Source organism: Seriola aureovittata, chromosome 3, assembly GCF_021018895.1.
Source record: "Seriola aureovittata isolate HTS-2021-v1 ecotype China chromosome 3, ASM2101889v1, whole genome shotgun sequence".
NCBI classification, from domain to species: Eukaryota; Metazoa; Chordata; class Actinopteri; order Carangiformes; family Carangidae; genus Seriola; species Seriola aureovittata.
The window spans coordinates 31,260,363-31,283,687 of NC_079366.1; the positions used below are offsets into that span (position 1 = coordinate 31,260,363).

General features: G+C 43.4%; 3 protein-coding genes across 4 annotated transcripts; 2 read left to right on the forward strand and 1 right to left on the reverse strand.

Annotated features, from left to right (window-relative positions):
• The first annotated feature begins 2,246 nt into the window (after positions 1–2,246).
• prokr1a (prokineticin receptor 1a) lies at positions 2,247–6,217 on the forward strand. The gene is made up of 2 exons (XM_056372734.1): positions 2,247–2,743; positions 5,340–6,217. The coding sequence occupies exons 1-2, from the start codon at positions 2,316–2,318 to the stop codon at positions 6,037–6,039; spliced, it is 1,128 nt and encodes a 375-aa protein (XP_056228709.1). The 5' UTR covers positions 2,247–2,315; the 3' UTR covers positions 6,040–6,217.
• A 940-nt stretch (positions 6,218–7,157) lies between these two features.
• Positions 7,158–18,514, reverse strand: aplf (aprataxin and PNKP like factor). The gene is made up of 11 exons (XM_056372718.1): positions 18,370–18,514; positions 18,127–18,257; positions 16,676–16,747; positions 14,485–14,651; positions 13,823–14,003; positions 13,088–13,205; positions 11,294–11,481; positions 10,245–10,576; positions 9,906–10,025; positions 9,320–9,366; positions 7,158–8,090 (listed from the first exon to the last, which is right to left on the reverse strand). The coding sequence occupies exons 2-11, from the start codon at positions 18,217–18,219 to the stop codon at positions 7,894–7,896; spliced, it is 1,515 nt and encodes a 504-aa protein (XP_056228693.1). The 5' UTR covers positions 18,220–18,257; positions 18,370–18,514; the 3' UTR covers positions 7,158–7,893.
• Positions 18,515–19,193: 679 nt separating this feature from the next.
• Positions 19,194–22,264, forward strand: LOC130166903 (F-box only protein 48). Of its 2 annotated transcripts, none has more exons than XM_056372747.1 (3): positions 19,194–19,293; positions 20,372–20,701; positions 21,844–22,264. In XM_056372747.1, the coding sequence occupies exons 2-3, from the start codon at positions 20,402–20,404 to the stop codon at positions 22,003–22,005; spliced, it is 462 nt and encodes a 153-aa protein (XP_056228722.1). In that variant the 5' UTR covers positions 19,194–19,293; positions 20,372–20,401; the 3' UTR covers positions 22,006–22,264. The 2 variants fall into 2 exon arrangements, with proteins under 2 accessions (XP_056228722.1, XP_056228724.1); XM_056372749.1 differs by lacking the exon at positions 19,194–19,293 and adding an exon at positions 19,337–20,235.
• Positions 22,265–23,325: the final 1,061 nt, after the last annotated feature.

The window sequence follows — 23,325 nt, forward strand, 5'->3', positions numbered from 1 at the left end:
AGCAGCAGCTTCAGGTCTGTATCAGATCAACTCCTTCATCTCTGTGACTGTTGTTCTGTGTGTGTGTGTGTGTGTGTGTGTGCGTGTGTGTGTGTGTGTGTGTGTGTGTGTGTGTGTGTGTGTGTGTGTGTGTGTGTGAACCTAAATCTTCTGCAGCGGATTATTTCATTTTTTCTGGATCTCAATCTCCAGGGTTCAAAAACAAAGAAATAGAAACAAAAATATTGTGAAAATGGTTGATAATATTTTATGATTATATATTATTGATCATATCTGACACAGGCTCGTTCCTTTGTGATATTTATTTAAAAGGCATGAACTGTATTTGCTGTGATGTTGTTGTGATGAACACTGAGTCTGACTGTTGGAGAAGATTCTTCTTCATCATTTAACCATCAGAGGAAAGTGAAGACTTTATGAAGATGGTGAATTCGTTCATGAATCCTCCAAAAATATTGAAAAACATTTTCTCTGATTAAATAAACTTCAATTCACTGTCGCACAGGACGAAGGAAAACAGTGAGTCCTCACATGGGAACTTGGAAAAATGACAGAAATAATTAATAAGTCATTTTCTTTTAATGCACCAATCAGTTAATTGACTCTAAAATCTATAACTTAGGCTAATAAATATGTTATAACATAGATATTAAAATTAAATAAATATAAAAAATAGAATAAGTAATATAATAAAAACGGTGACAGTGGCGGTTTGTAACCATCAGATGGAGACAAAGAACTTTATTATCTGTATTATAATTATATCTTAAAATCAAAATACGTTGACTATAAATGACTAAAATCACATTCAATTTAATAACAAATGATCATGTTAAAACACTTGTACAATAATAGAATCTGATTCATTTATATTTGACAATGATGAATTACACACAAGTTAATGCACAATCTGAATAATATATATATATATATATATATATACATATATATATATATATATATATATACACATATATATATGTATACACATATATATATATACAGACATTCATTTGTAGTTGAACACAGTATAAGCTCATTCATGCTTTTAAATCATAATAATGCATTAAAGGGTCAAAACCTGATTAAATTAATTGTGAGATAATATTAAATTACAACATACTGAGTTATAATGTGTAAATATATCAGAGTTAAGAGAATCATTTTTATTTTCATCATTTGAAATGATTGATGATGAATTCATCTCGATGTTTTCCTCCTCATGAGTTTTATCAACAGATGTTACATTACAATCATTTTAATTAAATTACGTTGCTGTAATTAAGAAATTCACATGGGAACTCAATTTTTTTTGTCAAATCGTCTTCATGTGGAGAGATTGATCCAGATAATGTTTAGATGTAATATAATGTGATATGATTGAGCAGCTGGACGAGTGATGGATAATTGATCCTGAAAGGTGAATTGATTTCCCGGAGCTTCCTCTCCGGCTGAATTAACGCTCCATCATCAATCACTGATCTGGGAACAGAAGTGAAGTCAGCTGACCGGACGCTGTAACAGCTCTGAAGCTGAGACGCCACATTCCCCAACCTGTGGACGAATCTAACAAGAACTCTCCATCAGCTCCGTCACCCACAAACTCCATCAGCTAAACTGTGAGAATGAAGCGTCTGAAAGCTCCGGGCCGACGTGTCTGAAGTCTCACTGTGATCTCTGGGTTTAAAATCTCACTGAAGAACCTTTAAGGTTCATTCTGACCTTGGAAATAGTTTGTTTGACAAATGAATCCCATCACAAGATCCACTTACTAGCTTTTTCTGGAGCTTTCGACTTTGTCCTTCCAGCAGAGAGACTGCAGCGTTAAAACCACTTTCTCAAAAACTATTATTAGTGTCACTTTCTTCATCTGCAGCTGTGATGCATTCAGGGTCTGAACAGAAGCGTCAGGAATCTGAGACAAAACGAAATGATGCGTCTCAACAAAATGACGATCTTTGTCTTACTAGAAAATGACCTCACTAACGAAGAGCCTTAATATGTACGTTTTTGTTTCATGGTTATTATTATTTTATTTTATATTTGTTTCATTTATGGTTCATTCTGTTGTTGTTGTTTTTGTACCTTTTGTCTCTGTTTGTTTTTACAACATTATTTTTCTAATGTAAAAATGTTCCGAGTCTCCACGGCTCCTGTATTTCATGACCTTTACTTTGACCCCAACGGTGACAGAAGATGCTCTGATTGGCCCGAATGTGAATTTCATCATCGACTGACTGTTTTAACCTTTAACCTTTAACCTGTTTTCTCTGAACCCGCAGACTCTAAACCCGAGCATGTTGACCTGATCCAAAATGGGAAACCTGACAAACTTCAGCTTGGCGCTAACAGACTACTTCCTGGCCGGTGACGGCCTGGACTACGAGGTTCCTCTGGACGAGATCCCGGACACCACGCAGGGCCGGGCCTTCTTCGTGGCCACCATCGTCATCGCCGTGGTGCTGGTGGGCATCATGCTGGTGTGTGGCGTCGGAAACTGCCTGTTCATCGCCAGCCTCGCCCGCTACAAGCAGCTCCGAAACCTGACCAACCTGCTGATCGCCAACCTGGCCGTGTCGGACGTGCTGGTGGCGGCGGTGTGCTGTCCCTTCCTGCTGGATTACTACGTGGTGAAGCAGCTGTCGTGGGATCACGGCCTGCTGCTCTGCGCCTCCACCAACTACCTGCGCACCGTCTCGCTCTACGTGTCCACCAACGCACTGCTGGCCATCGCCGTGGACAGGTGAGTTCACCTGCGCCTTCATCAAACACAGTCCACGGTTTGTTTCCTGTTTTAGAACCAAGAACATTCGGCTGTTGTTCCGGTTGTTTTGTTGCTTGGTTTCCAAAACACGTCAAATATTCCTCCTCAGATTTAAATGTGTCGGAGTATGATTGGGTCGATAGCCGAGGAACGAGCGCAACCGATTGGCTGCTGACAAAACGGTTTGTTTTAGAGGCTAAATTCTTGTCGACATTCGATCTTCTGCAGAAGTTTATTGGCCACTCCTCCTGTGGTGCAGCCAGCACACACCTGTACACCGACACATGATGCAGGTGTTTGATCCGATGAATCATTAAAAACACACAGATAAATGAGATTTAGAGACGTCACTGTGAATACAGGAAGATGACCCTGAACACAACACCTCACAGGAGAGGGGAAACCTAACACCTGGTCAATCCAGAAGGAAACGTCCGGAGGATTTAAAAGAAGCATCTGTGAGGAAGCAGAACTCGCCGGATCTCCTGAAGACGAGTCCCGATCAGGCAGCTCCAGGTCCGAAGGTCGATCGAGGGCAAAACTTCAACGTTCAATGTTCAGAAAACTAAAGAAATGACTCAGTCGACCTCCCCGACTGTAACTAAGGGCCTGTGGAGATGCTTGAACGAAAGAACGAGAAGTGGATTGTTTCTTTAGCAGATGACGGAGGAGAGGAGAGGAGGTCACCGTCCATCCCCTCCCTTCAGTAAACGTGGACTGCAGCGCTCAGCAGCTCTTCATCACGCTCTTCATCACGGCCGCTCTTCCTCCATCGACGAACAGATGCGTCTCTTTTATTGAGGCGTTCGCTGTAATTGATGTGCGACGGCCTCCAGCTCGTGTTGTGTTCGTGGTCTCTGCTGTAAATCAGACAATAAAGATCTCTGGACAAAGGTGCAAATATGAAGAAATGAGAGAATGAAGGTGAAGTTAACACGGACCTGTCATTATAGTTTTTCATTCTTCTCGAGCGGTGGCGCAGAAACAAGTATTAAATATTCAGGACTTGTGACCGTCACTGATGTGAACTGTTCTTCCTCCGTCTGCAGCTCAACGTCTCGACAACCTTTGAAATGAGACGGTCTCTGTGACGCAGCCTGCGAAGGATGCCGCCCCTGAATCACAGCTGAGGTTTATGAATTAAAGTGACGTACGTACAAAAACACCAAATCACCAACACCCACGCCGGGAAGAAACCAGGAGCAGCAGCTCCAGTTCTCCAGGTTCTTGTCAGCTGTGATGTTCCGGCGTCTTGGAGAACCTGCCTCGGTTCTTCTGTCTCTTCATGTGATCCAGACCGACATGATGCTGAGACCAGGTCCCTGTGGGGAGTTAGGACTCGTCCTGGTGCAGGATGAATCTGGACCAATCAGACGCCTCCTGACGACGATGATGATGATGACGATGATGACGACGATGATGATGATGACAATGATGAAGATGATGATGATGATGATGGAGGAGGATCTGAACAGAGCTGTGAAGACAAATGATACTGTGGAGAGACAGAATGTCAGGAGCTGATCTCTGAACCTTTGGACCCTGAAGTGAAGCAGCTGATCGTGAGCAGAACTTCACGGTCGCTCCACATCAAACAGATCTGAGAGCAGCCGTCAGCTGACCGCTGATGATTTACGTCCTGCCACAATAAAAGCTGCTGCTGGGCTTCCCCTCGGCTCCCCCCCCCCCCCCCCCGTTTCATTTATCATGGCCGACAGCCCGTACCTGTACCTTCCCTGGATGAATAGCATCTGCAGACAGGAAAGAGCAATGATCTGCTTCTGGTTTCCAACATCTGTCAGCGTGTCTGATCACGTCCTCCTCACATCTGGATCAAGAGTTCAGCACTTCATCACATCTGGATCATTACAGAGTTCAGCTCAACACTTACAGCAGCTGATCTGCATCAATCAGCCACAATCCCCTTAAACTGCATCACAGTCCTCGCAAGATAAATTATATCCAACAACTTCAGACGGACGGTTTCTGTTTCTGTACGTCTCTCTGATCAAATCTTACTTTTACTACTGCAGCTGAAACAAAGTGTTCGTCAGCAACAGTTTTCATGGGAGTTGTAGTTTGGATTCCTTCAGTGGGTCAGGTGACTGAGGGAAGAGCTGCAGCTGAGGCTGATGCTGACCTTCGTTCTGACTGTTTCTCTGGTCGCTCATGAACCAGACGTTCAGCAGGTTTTTACCTGCAACAGGCGACGAAGAAACGTGACCAGGATTAAAATCACTGATTTCTCTGTTTGAGAACTGATGGAAACATTTGTGATGATGTTAGAACACAGAACATGTAGAACATGTAGAACATGTAGAACACAGAACATAGAACATGGAACATGGAACATGGAACAGAGGTCTAGATGTCTTTAGACAGTTAATGTGTAAAAGTCAGGGATGAGAACTTTGCTCAGATCTTTGACTTGTGTAAAAGTACCATCACCACAGAGTAGAAATACAGTTTACAAGTACTCTGTGTAAAAGTACAGAATCAAAATATAGAAACATTCACCAAAGTAAAATCTGAATATATCGATGATTTAACCGCCACACCTGGTCTGTGTCTGCAGGTACATGGTCATCCTCCACCCTCTGAAGCCTCGTATGAAGCACCAGACGGCGTACTGCGTGATCCTGACCGTCTGGATCGTCCCCATCTTCATCTCCATCCCTTCGGCCTACATGGCGTCCGAGACCACGTACCCGCACGCGGCGGGTCGCACCCACAAGACCTTCTGCGCTCAGATCTGGCCCGTGGACCAGCAGGTTTACTACCGCTCATACTTCCTCCTCGTCTTCGCCCTGGAGTTCATGGGCCCCGTGACCGTCATGGCGGTCTGCTACATCCGGATCTCCAGGGAGCTGTGGTTTAAGGATGTTCCGGGTTTCCAGACGGAGCAGATCCGGAAGAGGCTCCAGAGGCGTCGGAGGACGGTGGTGGTGCTGATTCTGGTGCTGGTCGCCTACGTCCTGTGTTGGGCACCGTACTATGGCTTCGCCTTGCTGCGGGACTTTTACCCCACCCTCATCTCCAGGGACAGGAACTCCCTGGTGGCCTTCTATATAATCGAGTGCATCGCCATGAGCAACGGGGTCATCAATACCCTCTCCTTCGTGAGCGTCCAGAACAACACCAAGCGCCTGAAGAAGGCGGGCAAGTTCCCACTGAGGCTGGTGACCTTCGTAGCCGCCAAGTCGGTGGATGAAGGGGAGGCACGGACGTCCTCCCTCCGAGTGACGGAGGACGCGGACGGAGCTCGGCCGAGGTAGAGCCGATGGTTCAGGTGAGAGGCGGAGCTTCAGAGTCCCGGCTCAGGTGAGAGGCGGAGCTTCAGAGTCCCGCCCTGCTCAAGAAATAAACTTCAGGATTTCTCTCATGAAACAGACGAAGACGTTCCTGAAGCAACAGTTCACACCACGACGTGTGTGAGTGTGTGTGTGTGTGTGTGAGTGTGTGTGTGTCACTGTGTGTGTGTGTGTGTGTCACTGTGTGTGTGAGTGTGTCTGTGTGTGTGTTTGTGTGAGTGTGTGTGTGTCTGTGTGTGTGTCTGTGTCACTGTGTGTGTGTCTGTCTGTCTGTGTGTGTGTTTGTGTGAGTGTGTGTGTCTGTGTGTGTGTCTGTGTCACTGTGTGTGTGTCTGTCTGTCTGTGTGTGTGTGTGTCTGTGTGTGTGTGTGTGTGTGAGTGTGTGTGTGTGTGAGTGTGTGTGTGTGAGTGTGTGTGTGTGTGAGTGTGTGTGTGTGAGTGTGTGTGTGTGAGTGTGTGTGCGTGTGTGTGTGAGTGTGTGTGTGTGTGTGTGTGTGAGTGTGTGTGTGTGTGTGTGTGTGTGTGAGTGTGTGTGTGTGTGAGTGTGTGTCTGAAGCTTTTCAGGCGTGAGAAACATTCTGAGGAAAGTCGACAGGTGTGAAAGCTTCTGCTGTTTTAAGGAGGAAACAGAATCAATGTGTTTGTAAAGAAGTTGAAGGTGAAGTTATATTTTTCTTCTTGTCGGCAAATCTAAAAGATAAATAAATAAATAAAGTAGATGTGAATATCTCCTCCAATCACAGCCTGATGGATCAGACTCACTGTAGAAATGTTGCTCCTGTCTGTCAAAAGCACCAGGAACAAACAGGAAGTGATTTCTGACATCACTTCCTGTTTGTTCCTGGTGCTTTTACAATGATTCAGGATCAATGATCTGATGATGTCAGAGAGAATCAGGAAGTACTTTTACTGTGAAACGGTTTACACCAGATCATAATGTGGGGAGAGAAAATTGTTTGAAAATGAAACTCAACATTTAAATAAAATGAGATTTTTTGGTGATTTTCTTCTTCTTTCCTTAAAATCGGTTCAGTTGGTTCTTGAGGATAAATTCAGACTCGTGACCAAGAAATCAAGACAGGAGAGATTTCACTTTCATCAGTATTTAAACAGGATATAAAGAACAGACCAACAAACAGTAAAAACTGTCAGAACTCCTGAATTAAACTTATTGACAAGGACAGTGAAATAAAGTCTGATGGAATCCAGTGAAAATGAAAAACAATGCTCGGACTTCCCTTCCTCTTCCAGCTGCTGGAGAATATTCCCAGTGACTCCCAGTTCAGACACTTCACACTCAGCGGTTTGTCCCAGTTCCAATGAACACAAACTGAAAAGTCCGAGCTTTTCCATTTAAATCTGTGGGATTCATACAAAAAAACAAAACAACCTACGGCCAGTTGTTGTTGTTTGTGGTTGCCATGACAACACCTGTGCAGACTTTGCACCATGGCAGCTGCAAGTAACTTTGAAAAAAACAAAAACACTAAGTCAGAAATCTGGTGAGATGATGTGAGTAAACAGACGAGAGGCCGCGGAGCCGGCGACACCGAGGTGCCGAGAGCTCAGACCAGGACCTCGTTCCCTGGCAACCACCCGCGAGTTTCTTAACGTTGATGAAGTCGTACTTCAAAGGATCATCGTGGTTACCTACAAAAATACATGTCTGTGCTGTAGAGACGTTTCAGTGTGAGTAGGATTCAATCAGGCCTCAGCTGCTGCAGCTCTCAGGTGATTCAGTCTCTTTAAACAAAAAGCAAAAAGCCGCCTGATGCAGCTTTAAAAGCAAACAAACAAACAAACACGAGGAAGCCGAGTTTACTTCCTCCTCTTCAGAAACACCTTTGCTTCTCTCTGCAGTCTCTTGATGTCCTCCTTCCCGCTGTCGTCTGAGTCAGGAGGGACGTAGTCTGAGTCATCGCCCACGTCCTCGCTGTCGTCATTAATGAAGCTGTCCTCGTCCTCGTCCTCGTCCCCAGCGGGGGTCTTCTTGGGGGCGGCTCTTGTGGCGCGAGCTGCAGAAACATTAACAGTGTGAACAGGATGAGAAAAGTCTGGGTTTGTTTCTGTGTTTTCAGCAGATTTACTTGAGGAACTCGACAGACGAAACGTTCGGTGAATAAAAGCATGTTGTGTTTTCTTTGGATGTCGAGTCGGCAAAGTAACAAATGACTGGAAATGTATGAATGAAGCAGAATAATCTGTAACACTGCAAAGCATCAGTGCTGATGATCACAGCCCTCTCTCTCTCTCTCTCTCTCTCTCTCTCTCTCTCTCTCTCTCTGTCAGTATAAACACAGATTAAGGTGTGACAGCGTCTTTAATCAGGAGGTGGAGAGCGTTTTGTGTCACCTGACACAACAAGATGCTAAAGCTGCTGTAAACAACACGTTCCTCAGTAAAGAGACGGTGTCGTTATCAATGAAGCTGTTCAGGTGTCAAGCAGAAAAACACACAGAAAACAAACAGAAAAACAAACAGAAAACAAACAGAAAAACAAACAGAAAAACAAACAGAAAACAAACAGAAAAACAAACAGAAAAACAAACAGAAAAACACACAGAAAACAAACAGAAAACAAACAGAAAAACAAACAGAAAAACACACAGAAAACAAACAGAAAACAAACAGAAAAACAAACAGAAAAACAAACAGAAAAACAAACAGAAAAACAAACAGAAAACAAACAGAAAACAAACAGAAAACAAGCAGAAAAACAAACAGAAAACCAACAGAAAAAACAAACAGAAAACAAACAGAAAAACAAACAGAAAAACAAACAGAAAACCAACAGAAAAAACAAACAGAAAAACAAACAGAAAAACACACAGAAAACAAACAGAAAAACAAACAGAAAAACAAACAGAAAAACACACAGAAAACAAACAGAAAACAAACAGAAAAACACACAGAAAACAAACAGAAAACAAACAGAAAACAAACAGAAAAACAAACAGAAAACAAACAGAAAACAAGCAGAAAACAAACAGAAAAACACACAGAAAACAAACAGAAAACAAACAGAAAAACAAACAGAAAACCAACAGAACAACAAACAGAAAACAAACAGAAAAACAAACAGAAAACAAACAGAAAACAAACAGAAAACAAGCAGAAAACAAACAGAAAACAAACAGAAAACCAAACAGAAAACAAACAGAAAACAAACAGAAAACAAACAGAAAAACAAACAGAAAACAAACAGAAAAACAAACAGAAAACAAACAGAAAACAAACAGCGTACCTGGTTTCTTGGTGTGTTTGTACTCTTTCCTGTGAAGAGGGTTTTTCCTGTGAGGGAAACAAAGTCAGAGTCAAAGTCCAGTTTGTGTTTAATAATAAACATTAATACCAAGATCAGAGACTCGGGTCAGACCGTCGCTGGCAGCTGGTTATCTAACTCTAACTCTAAGCTAATCCTTGTTTACGTAGAGCTAGGCTACCTGTTTCCAGTCTTTATGCTAAGCTAGGCTAAGCTAATCAGCTGCTGGCTGTAGCTTCATATTTCAACCCTGTCTCCTAAAAATTCTGCTTCTATAAAACTAAACTACAAAAGCAAATGTGTTTTGTAGAAAATGTGATTGTGAGCAGAAACTTTCTCCATCAATGTAAATGTTAATTTATTCATTTGACGAGTCACAGATTCGTTGATACTGAACGTAACAGTCAAATCTTCACAGACAGAAGCTGATTTAGCTGCTCCACCTTTTCCACTAATGAGCAGCATCTCGTTATTTCAGTAACAGTTCTGTTCCGTCAGATTTCCCATCATACCTTTCACTCACTCCCTTTTATCTGGCGGTAATAATGACAGAGCTGCGACGTCTGACCTGTAGCAGTCGGTGCCGTAGGGGCACTCGGGTCGATCTGCCTCCTCTTCCTCCTCCTCCTCCTCCTCATAGTCGGTGTCACCGGGGTGACTGCACTCCTGGAAATGGACCGGGTTCTTCCTGGAAGAACAAACATGGAGGTGTGAGAGGTGTCCTGTTCTTAATGTGAGGATGAATCTCTCTCAGCTGCTTCTGGTTTTCATCCGTCTCATCAGCTCGAGAGCTTCATCTAATCTTTGTTGGAAAATGAGTCACATCAAAGTGAAAGGCTTCTGGCGGGACTTCAAGTGAGTCCTCAGTCTTCCTTTAACTTCCTCTTGTGTTCAGAGGTGAACCCACCTGTAGCAGTCCTTCCCGTACGGACACGCCGTCCTGAGGCTAGGCGTGGACGCAGCGCCGCCGTTCGACCCGATGGACTCCGCCCGTTTAGTCGTCCGTTGACCATCCTTTGACTTCTCGTCCTCCTTCTCAGACTCGCGGCCAGATCTTCGTGTCGTGATGGTTCTGTCAGCAGAGGAGGGCTCCCTACCGCCGCCGCCGCCACCCTCCTCCTCTTCCTCCTCCTCCTCCTCCTCCTCCAGCTCCATGGTGAAGTTGTCAGACTCAGCGCTCACCTCAGACCTGTTGGATCCACGCTGAAACCGGACTGCAGGTTCCTCTGAGGGGACGTCCTGAAAGTTGATAGAATCAACATTTTAATTATTTAATTATTATATTATGTATTTTCATTATTAATGAAACTGTTGATTATATAATTAATTAATAAAAGAAAACACTGATCACTACGGAAGCTGAGAGAGGCCATAATATATCTTTAATCCCATTATCTCCAGATAACAGGACATTTTGTTTTGATTTTATTTTTCAGCTCAGGAAAGAACCAAATAATTTGGACCTAATTTCAACACATTTCCAGTTATTTCTAAATGCTAAGCTAACACAACCAATTCAGCAATAATGGTTTAAATGGTGCAGTTTCTCTCATAGAAATTCACCTGAATCAATATTAATATTAATAATAATAATGATGATGATGATGATGATGATGATGATGATGATGAACTCAACACAAACGACTGAAATGACTAAAAGAAAAATAATCTCTTTTTCCTGTAATTGGAACGAAATCACATCGACTGATGATGAACGGACTAATTGCTCCAAGTGTTTTTATACAGACCTGTTGATTGTATTCACTCAGTTTAGATGGAGAGGAGAACACAAACACAAACAAACACAAACACAAACACAAACAAACACAAACAAACACAAACAAACAAAAACAAACACAAACACAAACAAACACAAACAAACAATCAAACAAACAGTCAAAGTGCGACTCTCCTCAATATCAACACCGACTCTACTTGTTAATAATTGTACTCAGCTGTTTTGGTTCCAGCTTCTTCGTCTTCTTCTTCATCACTTATTTTTCTCCTCCTCTTTCTCGGCCTCTTCTCCTCCTCACTAAGCTCCGCCCCCTCCGTCGCAGTGGGCGTGGCCTGTTTGGCTGCTGCTGGTTTAGTGCTGGTTGATGCTCCTGCAGGTGCTTTACTTCTCTTCACAGCCGACTCACCTGAAACACAGAGAACTTGTTCTCAGACAGTGACACTGGATCAGCTGATGCTCAGACTCAGGAGCTGAGTCTGAGCATCATCATGTTGTATTCACCACTGGTAGTCCAGGCTGATGAGAGCCAATCAGGAGAGGCCGTGGCTGTGACCTCATCATTTACAAAAGGTCTCAGTTTCTGTGCAGACTACAACACAACCCTAGAGTTTTCAAAATAAAACGCAAGCCCGGAGTTTTTAAAATAAAACACAACCCCAGAGTTTTCAAAATAAAACACAACCTCAGAGTTTTCAAAATAAAACACAACCCCAGAGTTTTCAAAATAAAACAGAAGCCCCGGAGTTTCCTAAATAAAACACAACCCCAGAGTTTTCAAAATAAAATAAAACTGCAAAGTTTTCAAAATAAAATACAACCTGAGTTTTCAAAATACAACACAACCCCAGAGTTTTCAAAATAAAATAAAACTGCATAGTTTTCAAAATAAAATACAACCCGAGTTTTTGAAATAAAACACAACCCCAGTCTTCAAAAATGTTTGCGTTGCTTAGCAACCGTCCAGTACCAGTCCAGTTGTGTATAACCATTCTGTAACTCTGCTTCTCTTTAGAAAAGTGGAACTTTGCCATCCATCCACTTCAGCTCAGAGCTAATGGACGGGTTGAAGAGGCAGTGATAAGTCACTGAGGCGTCATCCAGCAGAGCAGAACTCGCTGCTTCCTCCAGAGTAAACATCAGACGGACACTCAGAGGAAGCAGTGGCTGTTCAATACCGTCTCATACACAGACCTCCATCATCTAATGTTAATTATCAGAGAACATCCTGGTATTCCTGCGGCGTCACACCTCTGTGTTAACACCAGTTCATCAGATATCACAGCGGTCGACCTGTTCACCTTTTCCATGACTGAGCGACACCCTGAGACCGAGGTCAACAAGCGTCTGAAGTGAGAGGCGTTCAGGCGGCGTCCCGGCCCCCAGCAGCCCTGGATAACATCACCTGAAAACAGACTTCACCCCTTGGCCCTGGTTCCTCCAACAGACACTTTCTGACTGCAGCTCGAAGTGAACCAAGTGTTTTAAAGGAAGTCCTGTAGGAGCACCTGGTTTACAGTTCACTGCCTTACAGTCTATTCAGGATAAATACAAGTGTAAAAGGTGTAAAAGTCAATCCAGCCCCTGCAGCAAACAGACATTAAAATGAGCCTTTCTGCAAATGTTACTGCACTTATAATAATCATAATAATTGTGACTTGTACAAACATTTGGACTCTTCAAGCCTTGTGCTAACACTCAACAACCAGGAGCTGCTCTAAACAACTGACGGAGGGTCTGACCATGAAGCTAACTGATGCTACAAAGCAACAGGGGGAGGTGGGGTGGGTCTATAAAAAGATATCAAAGTGCTTCCAGCTTGATTTTCCACTGTGTGAAATGTCAGTAAGAAATGACAGATGACAGTGAAGCGGAAGTGTGGGAGTGAAGACAAGATCTGGACAGAAAGAGAAAGCCTGGCATGGCCTGTTGTGTAACCAAAAACTCACCTGCTCAGGATTCTTATCAATAAAGTTTTGCTCTGTTGTCATGTGACAGGAAGAGGAAGGTGTTACCTCTCGGGCTGGAGGAAGCTCGGTGTGGACCTGCTGCCGCCGCCATCATCCACGCAGGTAAAACTCTTCTCTTCACAGACGGAGCGACGTCACTGTGATCATCCTCCACCGAGTCTCCCTGTGTCAAACAACAGAGAGAACAGCGTTACGATTGGCTGCCTGCAGGTTAGTTCCAGCCTGTGATTGGTTGCTCAGCTCAACGATGCATAGAGCCCGCTCGCTTAAATTTCCTGAAGTCACACATTTGTTTGAATGCACTGCCGCCCACGTTCACTGATTCAACTACATCCACTGATGAAATATTATTCATACATAATCAATCAGCAAGTATTTTGATCATCGAATTGTTTATAATCATTAATATATTTCAGTTTTTTACTGTTAGTCACACAAGACCTGAAACTAATGCTAAAGTTAGCTATGTAGCAATAGCAAAAAACTTACAAATAGCTCCTTTAAACTTGACTTTATCTCAGAAGGCAGACGAAAGGGAGGAAAGACAGTTAAAGAAATAAAAAAGGCTTATATTACTCAAATGTCGCAGCTTCTGTGTTGATTAAAAATGACATAAGAACATGAACTTGATGTCAGAGCGAATGATTATCAGTCTGACAATCAGGCTAACATTGTGTTCCTTTCTGTCCATGTTCAGTTGAATTATCCATAAATGATTAAATGTTCTTGTGTTATTTAAGCGCTGATGATTCTCTGCTGATGAAGTTAGTTGAGTCAAACCTTATTGAAACTTCTGTTGCGTTTGTCATCGACGTCCTCATCTGACAGAGCTGCTAACGTCGGCTCCTGGTGAGGTGGAGTCTGTCCACGGTCGGTTATTACTGGATGAGCCGCTTCCACATGAGGCTTGGGAGAACCAGGAAGTTCCTCCTCTTCTTCTTCTTCAAGACTCTGACTGTTTCTATAGGGAGTGATATTTGACAAAAAGATACTTTAAAATGATAAATAAGTCTCTGTTGTTCTTGATGCTGCTGCTCAGATACAAGCTGGAATCCCAGTATGAATTTTACATGAGCCTCGGCCGGTTTGAACAGTGGTAACATTTGCTCGAGTGTCCTCTCCCAGCGTTTTGATCTACACTTCAAACGGAGAGCTAGCATCAGGACAATGGAGGGGACGGTAACTCAGAGATAAAAGATTTCCAGACATAAATCAACATTCTGCCTAATGTTGGCTTTAAACTGAGTCAACAAAAACACTCCAACTGGCCCCATTCACACCGTCCTGTTGGCAAGATAAAAGATGAGACTTCATTAGAGAGTGGAGAGCAGCCTCATCCGTCCTCATTTAATTATTCTCAGACCCACAGGGAAAATGATTCATCTTTTGATCTTGACGTGAGGTATTGACATGGAAAAGAACATTTGCTAACATGTAAGTACCTGGGAGTGCGCTCTGCTCCGCCCACGGCCACCACCTTGTAGACGAACTGCCCCGGCAGCAGAGAGAAGAAGTCTCCGTGACGGAGACGGTACCAGGAGTCTTTCTTCAGAGGTCGAGGGTTTGGGTCGGCAGGAGACGACTGAGCGAAGCACGGGTTCATGTGGGTCTGAAGATCGAAACAACAAGAGGATAAACCTTCAGACGGGTTGTCGTACAGACGTGTGACAGGTCGCGTCTTTTTAGTATCAAGTCGCACAAAAGATTTACACTGACGAGCCAAAACATTATCAGCACTCACAATAATGTTGACAGAGGGAGTCAGACACAAAGACCTGCCTCTGATAGAAGTCTGAGACTAAACTACTGTGGCTTCAGACGGAGGCTGAGCTCTGACTGACAGACTGAATAACAAAGATAGTCTGTCTCGGCCCCGCTGGTTCACCTGCTGCTTCACCTGCTGGTTCACCCTCTGGTTCACCTGCTGGTTCACCCGCTGGTTCACCCTCTGGTTCACCCTCTGGTTCACCTGCTGGTTCACCCTCTGGTTCACCCTCTGGTTCACCTGCTGGTTCACCCTCTGGTTCACCTGCTGGTTCACCTGCTGGTTCACCCTCTGGTTCACCTGCTGGTTCACCTGCTGGTTCACCCGCTGGTTCACCCGCTGGTTCACCTTATGGAGCACGTGACAGTTGGGCTTAGTCGTTGCCCCGGCGGCCCCGGTTCGAGTTCGGCCTGTGACCCTTTACTGCATGTCGTCATCCTCTCTCTCTCTCTCTCTCTCTCTCTCTCTCTCTCTCTCTCTCTCTCTCTCTCTTCTCTCTCTCTCTCTCTCTCTCTCTCTCTCTCTCTCTCTCTCTCGTGTCTCTAACTTTCGCAGTTAAAAAGAAACCAGGACTTGACGTGCAGCAGTTCAGACATTTACTGGGTTTGGACCTAGTCTTGTTTTTTTCTATTTATATCGTAGCGCTGTGATCCACCATCTTTCGCTCTGGACACCTCCTACAGTCTGACACAGTTTATTAGAGACACCTGAACCTGCAGGATCACTGATCCCTGTAGTTAGTCCACTTCTGAAATATTTCTCGCTGCAGCTCCAAACTTCTGTTAAAAGGTCAGAGCGACTGACCTGATTAGTCTCCAGCTCAGACCCAATCATTCGTTATCTGCAGACGATTTCCTTTTCCACTCGCAGCCCTGCAGCTAAATGAGCAGCCGGCATACAGATGGAAAAAAGAAAAACTCGCCCGTGTTCTGATTTCCTCTGTTTATGATGCAGGAATGATGGTTAATGGACGCCGCCACCGAGTGAAAAATATCTGTAGCTGTGGGTTTTACAGTGTGAGATCAAGACACTGTATAATTGAAGCGATTGATTCCACCTCACGATTAAAAATGAATGACGCACTGTGAAGTGTTAATTATGTTTCTGAGGTGACGGTTTGAGACGTGAGGCAAAGCAATTACACACAAATGATGATTAACTGAGGTGTGTGTGACTTCAACACTGTTACTCCTTCCTAACATTGATCTGACCTCTGCTGGTCTCCCCCACCCCCGACCTTCCCCTCAGGACTAATAAAGATCTGAGCATTTAATGCATTAGCTGAGAAAGTGAATGATTCTGACAAACAGCATAAATGAACTACCTGCCAACTCTGGGGTTGCATTTTATTTGAAAACTCTGGGGTTGCATTTTATTTGAAAACTCTGGGGTTGCATTTTATTTTGACAACTCTGGGGTTGCGTTGTAGTCTGGATGGACAGAAACTGAGATCTTTGGAAACGATGACGCAGAAACTACAGATGCTCCGATCACTTTTTTTGCTGCCAATACCGATACCGATCATCTAGGAGCGATCGTTGAAGGTGATCAATGACTAGAAGCATTAATTCACTGATCATATCCCTCCGCCACTAGGACTAGTTCCAGGTCACATCCCTGTTTATCCAGTCATAAATTATGAACCATGTGTGTGAAACTTGTAATGGCTAAAACGTGTTTTGTGAGGTCACACTGACCTTGACCTTCGACCTTTGACCACCAAAATTTAATCAGTTCATCCTTGAGTCCAGGTGAATGTTTGTGCCACATGTGAAGGAGTTCCGTCGAGGTGTTTCTGAGATATCGTGCTCATGAGAAAGAGACGGAGCGTATGTTTCCGTCTTCTTAAAGACTAAAGACAAACTTACCGGTTTGAGACGCAGCTGTCCGTTCAGGTTCTGCAGCAGCCCGTGGCGTCTGGACACTCTCTTGTCATTGACCTGAGCCCAGGTGAAGACCAACGAGACCGGACACAAGACGGGTTTGTTTTGGGATGGAAAAAAAGAGAAATAGATCACACTCTTGACGGATACTGATTACACATAATCAGTTACTGGATTCACATCAAATTTGCTGCGGATATTCTCGGTCCGCAGAGAGAGAACGCTGATGGTTCTGCCAGCGTTTCCTCTGGAGCTGCCATCAGGACCGAGACTCCACGGGACCGGCCTTTTGCTCCGTCACAGGATAAAGTATTTACAGAAATGCACCTGGATTTCCCCTGGGGAGGCTCACTGACTTTGGTGAGAAATGAGCTGCAGACAACAGTGTTAGTTCTATAAACTCATGGTTTACCTTGGTTTTTATTCTATTTTTATCTTATTAATTATTACTCAAAATAAACAGATAAATTGTAAAAATACGGTTAAAATGGACGTAATGAGCCCTGTACATGTTGGACTTTAGACTTATCAGGCTGGTGACTTAAGACTTATTTTTGGGGGTTGGTCAGCGCTACAGAGACAAACAGTGCAGATCATCAGATACGACCTGTTCCTCCATGTCACCGGTGGGACAGCGTCCTCCAGTGGCTCAGTAACAGACCTGCAGCTCAGATCCAACACTCACATCCTGCTCACTTTTATTTTGTAGGAGCTCATCTTTTCTGGTTGTGGATTTGGGACTTAGAATAACAACACAGTAAATAATAGATAATCTACTTTTAAAAAATGAATAATTTGTTTAAGGAAAAGAGGAATGCTGTCCCACAATTCCTTGCTGCAGTAACATTTAAAGCTATGCACCAATTCACCTCAGCAGAGCCACGTACATGTAGAAACATCAGAGCAGCTGTTTCATGTTTGTGACTCCATCCAGAACTGATGGAAAGCTTTTCTCATCAGCTCAGATTTATTCTCTTTAACTCCAGTCAGCAGTCATCATGAAGAAAGAGCAGATTTAATTTATTGTTAATGATATCATCATCATGACAAAATATTATAGCCTTTACATAAATGTGGAACGCAATGAATGAATGAATAATGACTAAAAATGAATTTTCTCTACAGAAATGTCAAAGCGCTTATGTCACCGAAATATAAACTCATGTCTGAATATAATTTATTCTGATCTCTTGTTCAGTTACTTATTATTTAAATATAATTTTAACTTTCTCTATTAGTATTTTTCTTTCATTTTTCTTATTTCAACATTCAATCTTGTTTGTTATGTGTTAGTAGTTAAAGGAGGATTTCTAAGTGTTATAAATAAAGTTAGTTTGAAGGTGAAAACAATAGAATACAGAGTAGAGTAACCACTTAATAATAAAGAGTAATGCTGGAATCAAACTAAACTAAACTCCAGCCTGAGGAGGACTCACTCCCAGGAGCGGCCCCCTGCCGAGCACCGTCTCTCCCGGCGGCAGGTGAACGGGAGCCCCGCCGTCCACCGGGACGAGGTCGAAGCCGGACATGTGCTGGCGAGGGCGGGAGGCAGCTTCACCCCGGTTCACTGGTAGGAAACACAACAACGAGGCTGCGTCATTCCGATGTGGATGCTGGAGATAATTAAGCGGGAGAATGAAATGAAGTCTGCTCTGAGGTCACGAGCAGTGAACCCTTACCTCTGCCCACCTGTCGTGGCGGGAAACCGGAAAACAGTTTCACCCCCCTGAGACTTAAAATTCAAAGCGACAAAACAGACACAACAACTTTCACAATCAGAAACACAATTCAAAACTTCCGGGTTGCTGGGGAGCATGCGCAGTAGAGTACACACGCTGGCGCTGGTCAGATTTCCGGCAGAATTCCTCATTTTTACATATTCTTGTTCATTAACGTAATGTTTGTGTTTATAAAATAAACATCAAGACGCTTTATTGATGAATCGATAACAATCTTTAATTCGGCATATATGTCTGAACTGTGCATTACTTTAGTTAATCAAAAATCAAACTTATTTATTTGGTTATCTCGTTTCAGCCCCTCTGTTGTCATCATTTTATGGATTTTAATAGGTAGATATAAAGAAAGAAATAGAGATAGAATAAAACCTCAAATGCAGATTTTGCATGAACGTTATTTGGCCACGATTTTGAGTCACTCCTTGAAATGAGCTTGTTAATTTAAAAACAAGCAGTACTTAAAACAGACTGTAAATTAACGGTATTTTCAGTTAACCATACGCCGAATTGAAGAAGCGCTGCAAGTGATACAGAAAATATGAAAACGTCTATATTTCTTCAGATAAATGTTTTTCTTTACAAGAATGCAGTTTTAAATTAGCGGATTATTGAGCATCGCCTCAATGAGGAACGGGAGGAAATGGACGTTGCTACAGATTACGGTGCTTACACGGATGGTGGACAGAAAACAGTTTAGTGACTTTATTCTGAGAAAATATAAATTCAAATGTTGTTGTTTTTTAATTAACCGGAGTGCGACGCTTGTGCGCATGCGCGCTTCACCAAAAACACGGTGACGTGTGTAAACAGCCGTTGAGGCATTTAAACCTTCAGCTGGCATCACAAGGAGCGACCGCACCGCAGGTAAGAAACGGCCGGTACCACGACACAGCTCCGCGTGTACGTTAAAAAACACCGGCAGGTATTTCCCGCCACTGCTCCTCCGTGAAGATTAAGAAGCGTTGGGTGTGAAAGCTGCGGGTGTGTTGAGCCGCCGTCGAGCTAACCGTGTTACCGTGTTACCGTTAGCCGCGGGGCGGGGGTCGGGCTCCGGGCTGTTGTTCCGTGACACAGACTGAACACACGGACTCTGTGATACAGAAACTAAAGCTCGGTCCATTAACGAACCCGACAGGAAACTAATTTAAGTGCCTGCTGCTGTTTTTGTGGGTTTTTTTTCACTGACGTGGAAAAGTTGCTCGGGGTCATTTTGTGTCCGGGACACAAAGTGCATCACACCGCATGACGTCATCACGTCTCGTGTTGTCTGTGTTGTTGTAGTGAAATATGTGTGAATATACAGGTTAGATGTTGCAGTAAGAAATGTGTTCAGTGCCTCTCTGACACGTCCTCCCAGCAGTTTCCGGTCACGTGCGTGTGTCAGCATGTTTCACTACAGTGGGAACTACAACCGAAACCGTGAGTTTGGGTTTTCACCGAACTTTAATGCTGCTGTGTAACTGAGCAGAGGGCGGGAGAATACACTGGACTGACCGATATCTCTTGTTGTTAATGCGGTGTAGCGTGGATTTATTTTACTTTATTTCGTTTTTTATGTTTTATTTTTCTGGGTCAGACCAAAGACAACTTTCCTGCCCCGGGCTGGACCTTGAAGTCTTTTCTGTTCTGTTCTGTTCTATGTTAATCCATTCTATTCTACTCTATTCTAAACCATGTGGTACACCTTATGTTGATTATTTTAGTCCGTTTCTTTTTGTCCTGTACGTCGACTCACGTGTGGAAAGGAAAACAAACTGAACTGAAACGAAGCTTCACATGTTACAGATGACTGAAGTGTGTGATAAGGTTTGTGTCTGAAGCTGGACCTCTCCCCTGATTGGTTCAGGGAAGCTCCGCCCTCAGCAGTAGACCTGAGGGCGGAGCAGCTGCAGTGTGTGTTGTAGCAGAGTTGGTGACATCACACTGACCTTTGTGTATCCAGGCGTCTCGACCCGTTGGACTCTGAGTTATTATGCAGCATGACCCCACCAGGACGTCGCCCGTGTTCCTCCTCTGTGAGAAGAGACCGTCCCTGACGTCCGCCGGCGAACCTCGTCCTCACAACTTTGTGGAAATGCTGCCGGCGGAGATGAGCGTGAAGATCTTCGGCGAGCTGGACGCGGAGAGTCTGTGCAGCGCCGCGTGCACCTGCAGACTGTGGCATGACATCATCGAGGAGAGCAATCAGCTGTGGAGGAAGCAGTGTTTGCTGGTCCGAGCCGTCTGTCAGAGGGAGGTCGACAGCGACCGGAGAGACGGGCTGTCCTGGAAGGTGGGTCGACTCAAAGACAAACAAACAAACAAACAAACAAACAAACAAACAAACAAACAGAGGGAGGAAAGAGACGTGTAACCTGCTCAGTTTGTGCTGAGCTGCTGTCTGTCTCTTCCTGTCCGACTGTTTATAAAACATGAAGAACAGAATTATTATCCAATAACAGCAATAACTGTCATTTACTTATTATCACGACTTTTACACTTTCCTTTGGAATTTTATGGTCAATAAACCTCATTAACATAAAAACAGACCTGGTTTACAGTTGCAGTCCGGGGAACATGAGTGGATTATCACAGACAGGTATATGTCAAATACTGTAGAGGAGTGAAGATCACAGATTCTCTAAATCTGAATAAAACACCCAGAATTCAGTGAAAATAGTGATGAATAATTACATTTGTAAAAAGTGTAGTGAGGAACCATCCGTGTAATTTTCAGACGGTTAAAAGAAAGAAAACCAGGTTTCTGATATGAAAAGATTAAAGACCAGGACAACAGGAGCGTTAACGACCACAGCTCAGATTCTCAGTGACAACACACTGATGAAGCAGCACGACAAAGATCTGACGATAGATTTGACTAAATAAAGAAAGTAAAGAAAAAGTTTTTAATTAGATTCTCAGAAGATCAGTGGTTCCCCCCAGTGGGCCGCGAAGGTACTGGAAGTGGCCCCAAAAGATTTAACAAAAATAAATGAAAATATAAATACGATTTTTAAATGTTTTAAAACAAAGAGATTTCTAAAAACCTTTAAAATGTCTAAAGGCCGATCACTGATCATCACTGATGGTTGGAAGGAAAGAGTCGGGTGGAGAATGAACGAGTGATCTGAGACAGAGACAAACATTCAGACCTGGATGTTCCATCGTTATCATTCAAATAAAAAGTGTTCAGAAGCATCATTTTCCCTCCTGTCACAGTTTTGAGGTTTTGAACCGCTGGTTTTATATAATTACATCTTTTCATCGAACTTATTCTGCTTTACAAATGATGTGATACCTTGGCGTCCCAGCAGTGGGCCCCGCCCCACAGGTTGGGAACCGCTGCTCTTCGCCCTTGACGTGATGAACAGGAAACATCAATGTGAATCTCTTCACTGACCTGACCTCTGACCTCCTGCTGTCTCCTCTGTGCAGGTGACATTAGTGAGGAACTACACTCGCAGCTGTCTGAAGAGCGATTGGCTGAGAGGACGGTACAGCCACGTGAGGTCAGCGGAGGAGCTGAGCGGCAGGAGGATGACGCCGCTGGACGCCGAGACGTGGGGAGAGATCCTGCAGGCCGAGCTGGACAGATGACGGACGCCGCCGTTGAGGATTTTATTTAACGCACCTCGAGCACTTCAGAGTGTCTGATTTTTAACGCTAATGTATATTTTATACTCTGTTTTATGAGAGGAAACAAACTGTACATATCATTTTTTACTTTTTTAAGAAAAAACAATCATGGAGGATGAAAATGAACTAGAAACATTATTGGCTGGAACTGATTCTTACTGAAAAGCTGTTTGATGTAAATATGGCTGAGATGCAATAAATCACAGGTTTGTGAAGCTCATGATCTAGTTTTTATTGACAGTGTGAGAGACGAGTGAAGTCAACTTCACATTGTTCTTCCGCCCGGCGACAGTCAGAGAAAACTTTGTTTTCAGGTTGTCCATACGTTCGTTTGATTCTCGTGGACACGATGTCTCAGATCTTCAAATCTGGCTCAAACATTCACCTGGACTCGAGGATGAACTCATTACATTTTGGTGGCCAAAGGTCAAAGGTCCTCAGAAAACACTTAGCCATTACTCAAGACTTCACACAACAATTATGACAAATGGTTCATATTTTCTCTGACTGTATAAACAGGATGTGACCTGCAGCTGGTCTGAGCGGAGGAGGAGGTGTATCACACAGGAAGTTGTTTCTCTTATTGTGTCCGTCCAGATAGTGAGGTTCACAACCACCAGTCTCTTTACTTTAGAAGAAGCTCCACATATATATTTGTTGGTAAAGATAAACACACATCAAAAGCAGAAATTCTTCCTCTGGAGAGGAGGAGTTTATTTCTGACGTCAGGTGAAAACATCATATTTTACAATTTGTGATTTTTCATGTGATGAACTGATAAAAGAAGCAGTACTCATCACGTACATTTACTTTGATATTACTTCAGTAAATGTACTTCACCATGCGTCACAAGAGCTGCAGCTAATGATTGTTTTTTTATGCCTTTATTGGATAGTTTAGTAGAGAGACAGGAACTGGGGAGGCAGAGAGGGGGAACGACGGGCAGTAAAGGGCCGTCAGATGCAGGATTTGAACCGCCACACGATGACTGATGATTGATGATGATGATTGTTTTTATCTCCTGTTATTTCTGTACTCATCTTCTCAAGTAATGAATGAATCGTTTGGTTTATAAAACAAGATAAAAGTGGGAAACAGTTTCCAGAAACAACAAAAATATAATTCACTGTAATATGAGAGAACAACGAGGAGGAGGAGCATCACATGTAAAATGAATAAATTAGTGAAGTGATGAATTTAATGAAATAACAAATTTACTGTCAATCAACTTAATAATTGACTGAACGATATAAAATACAATATAAATATTAACAGAGAGAA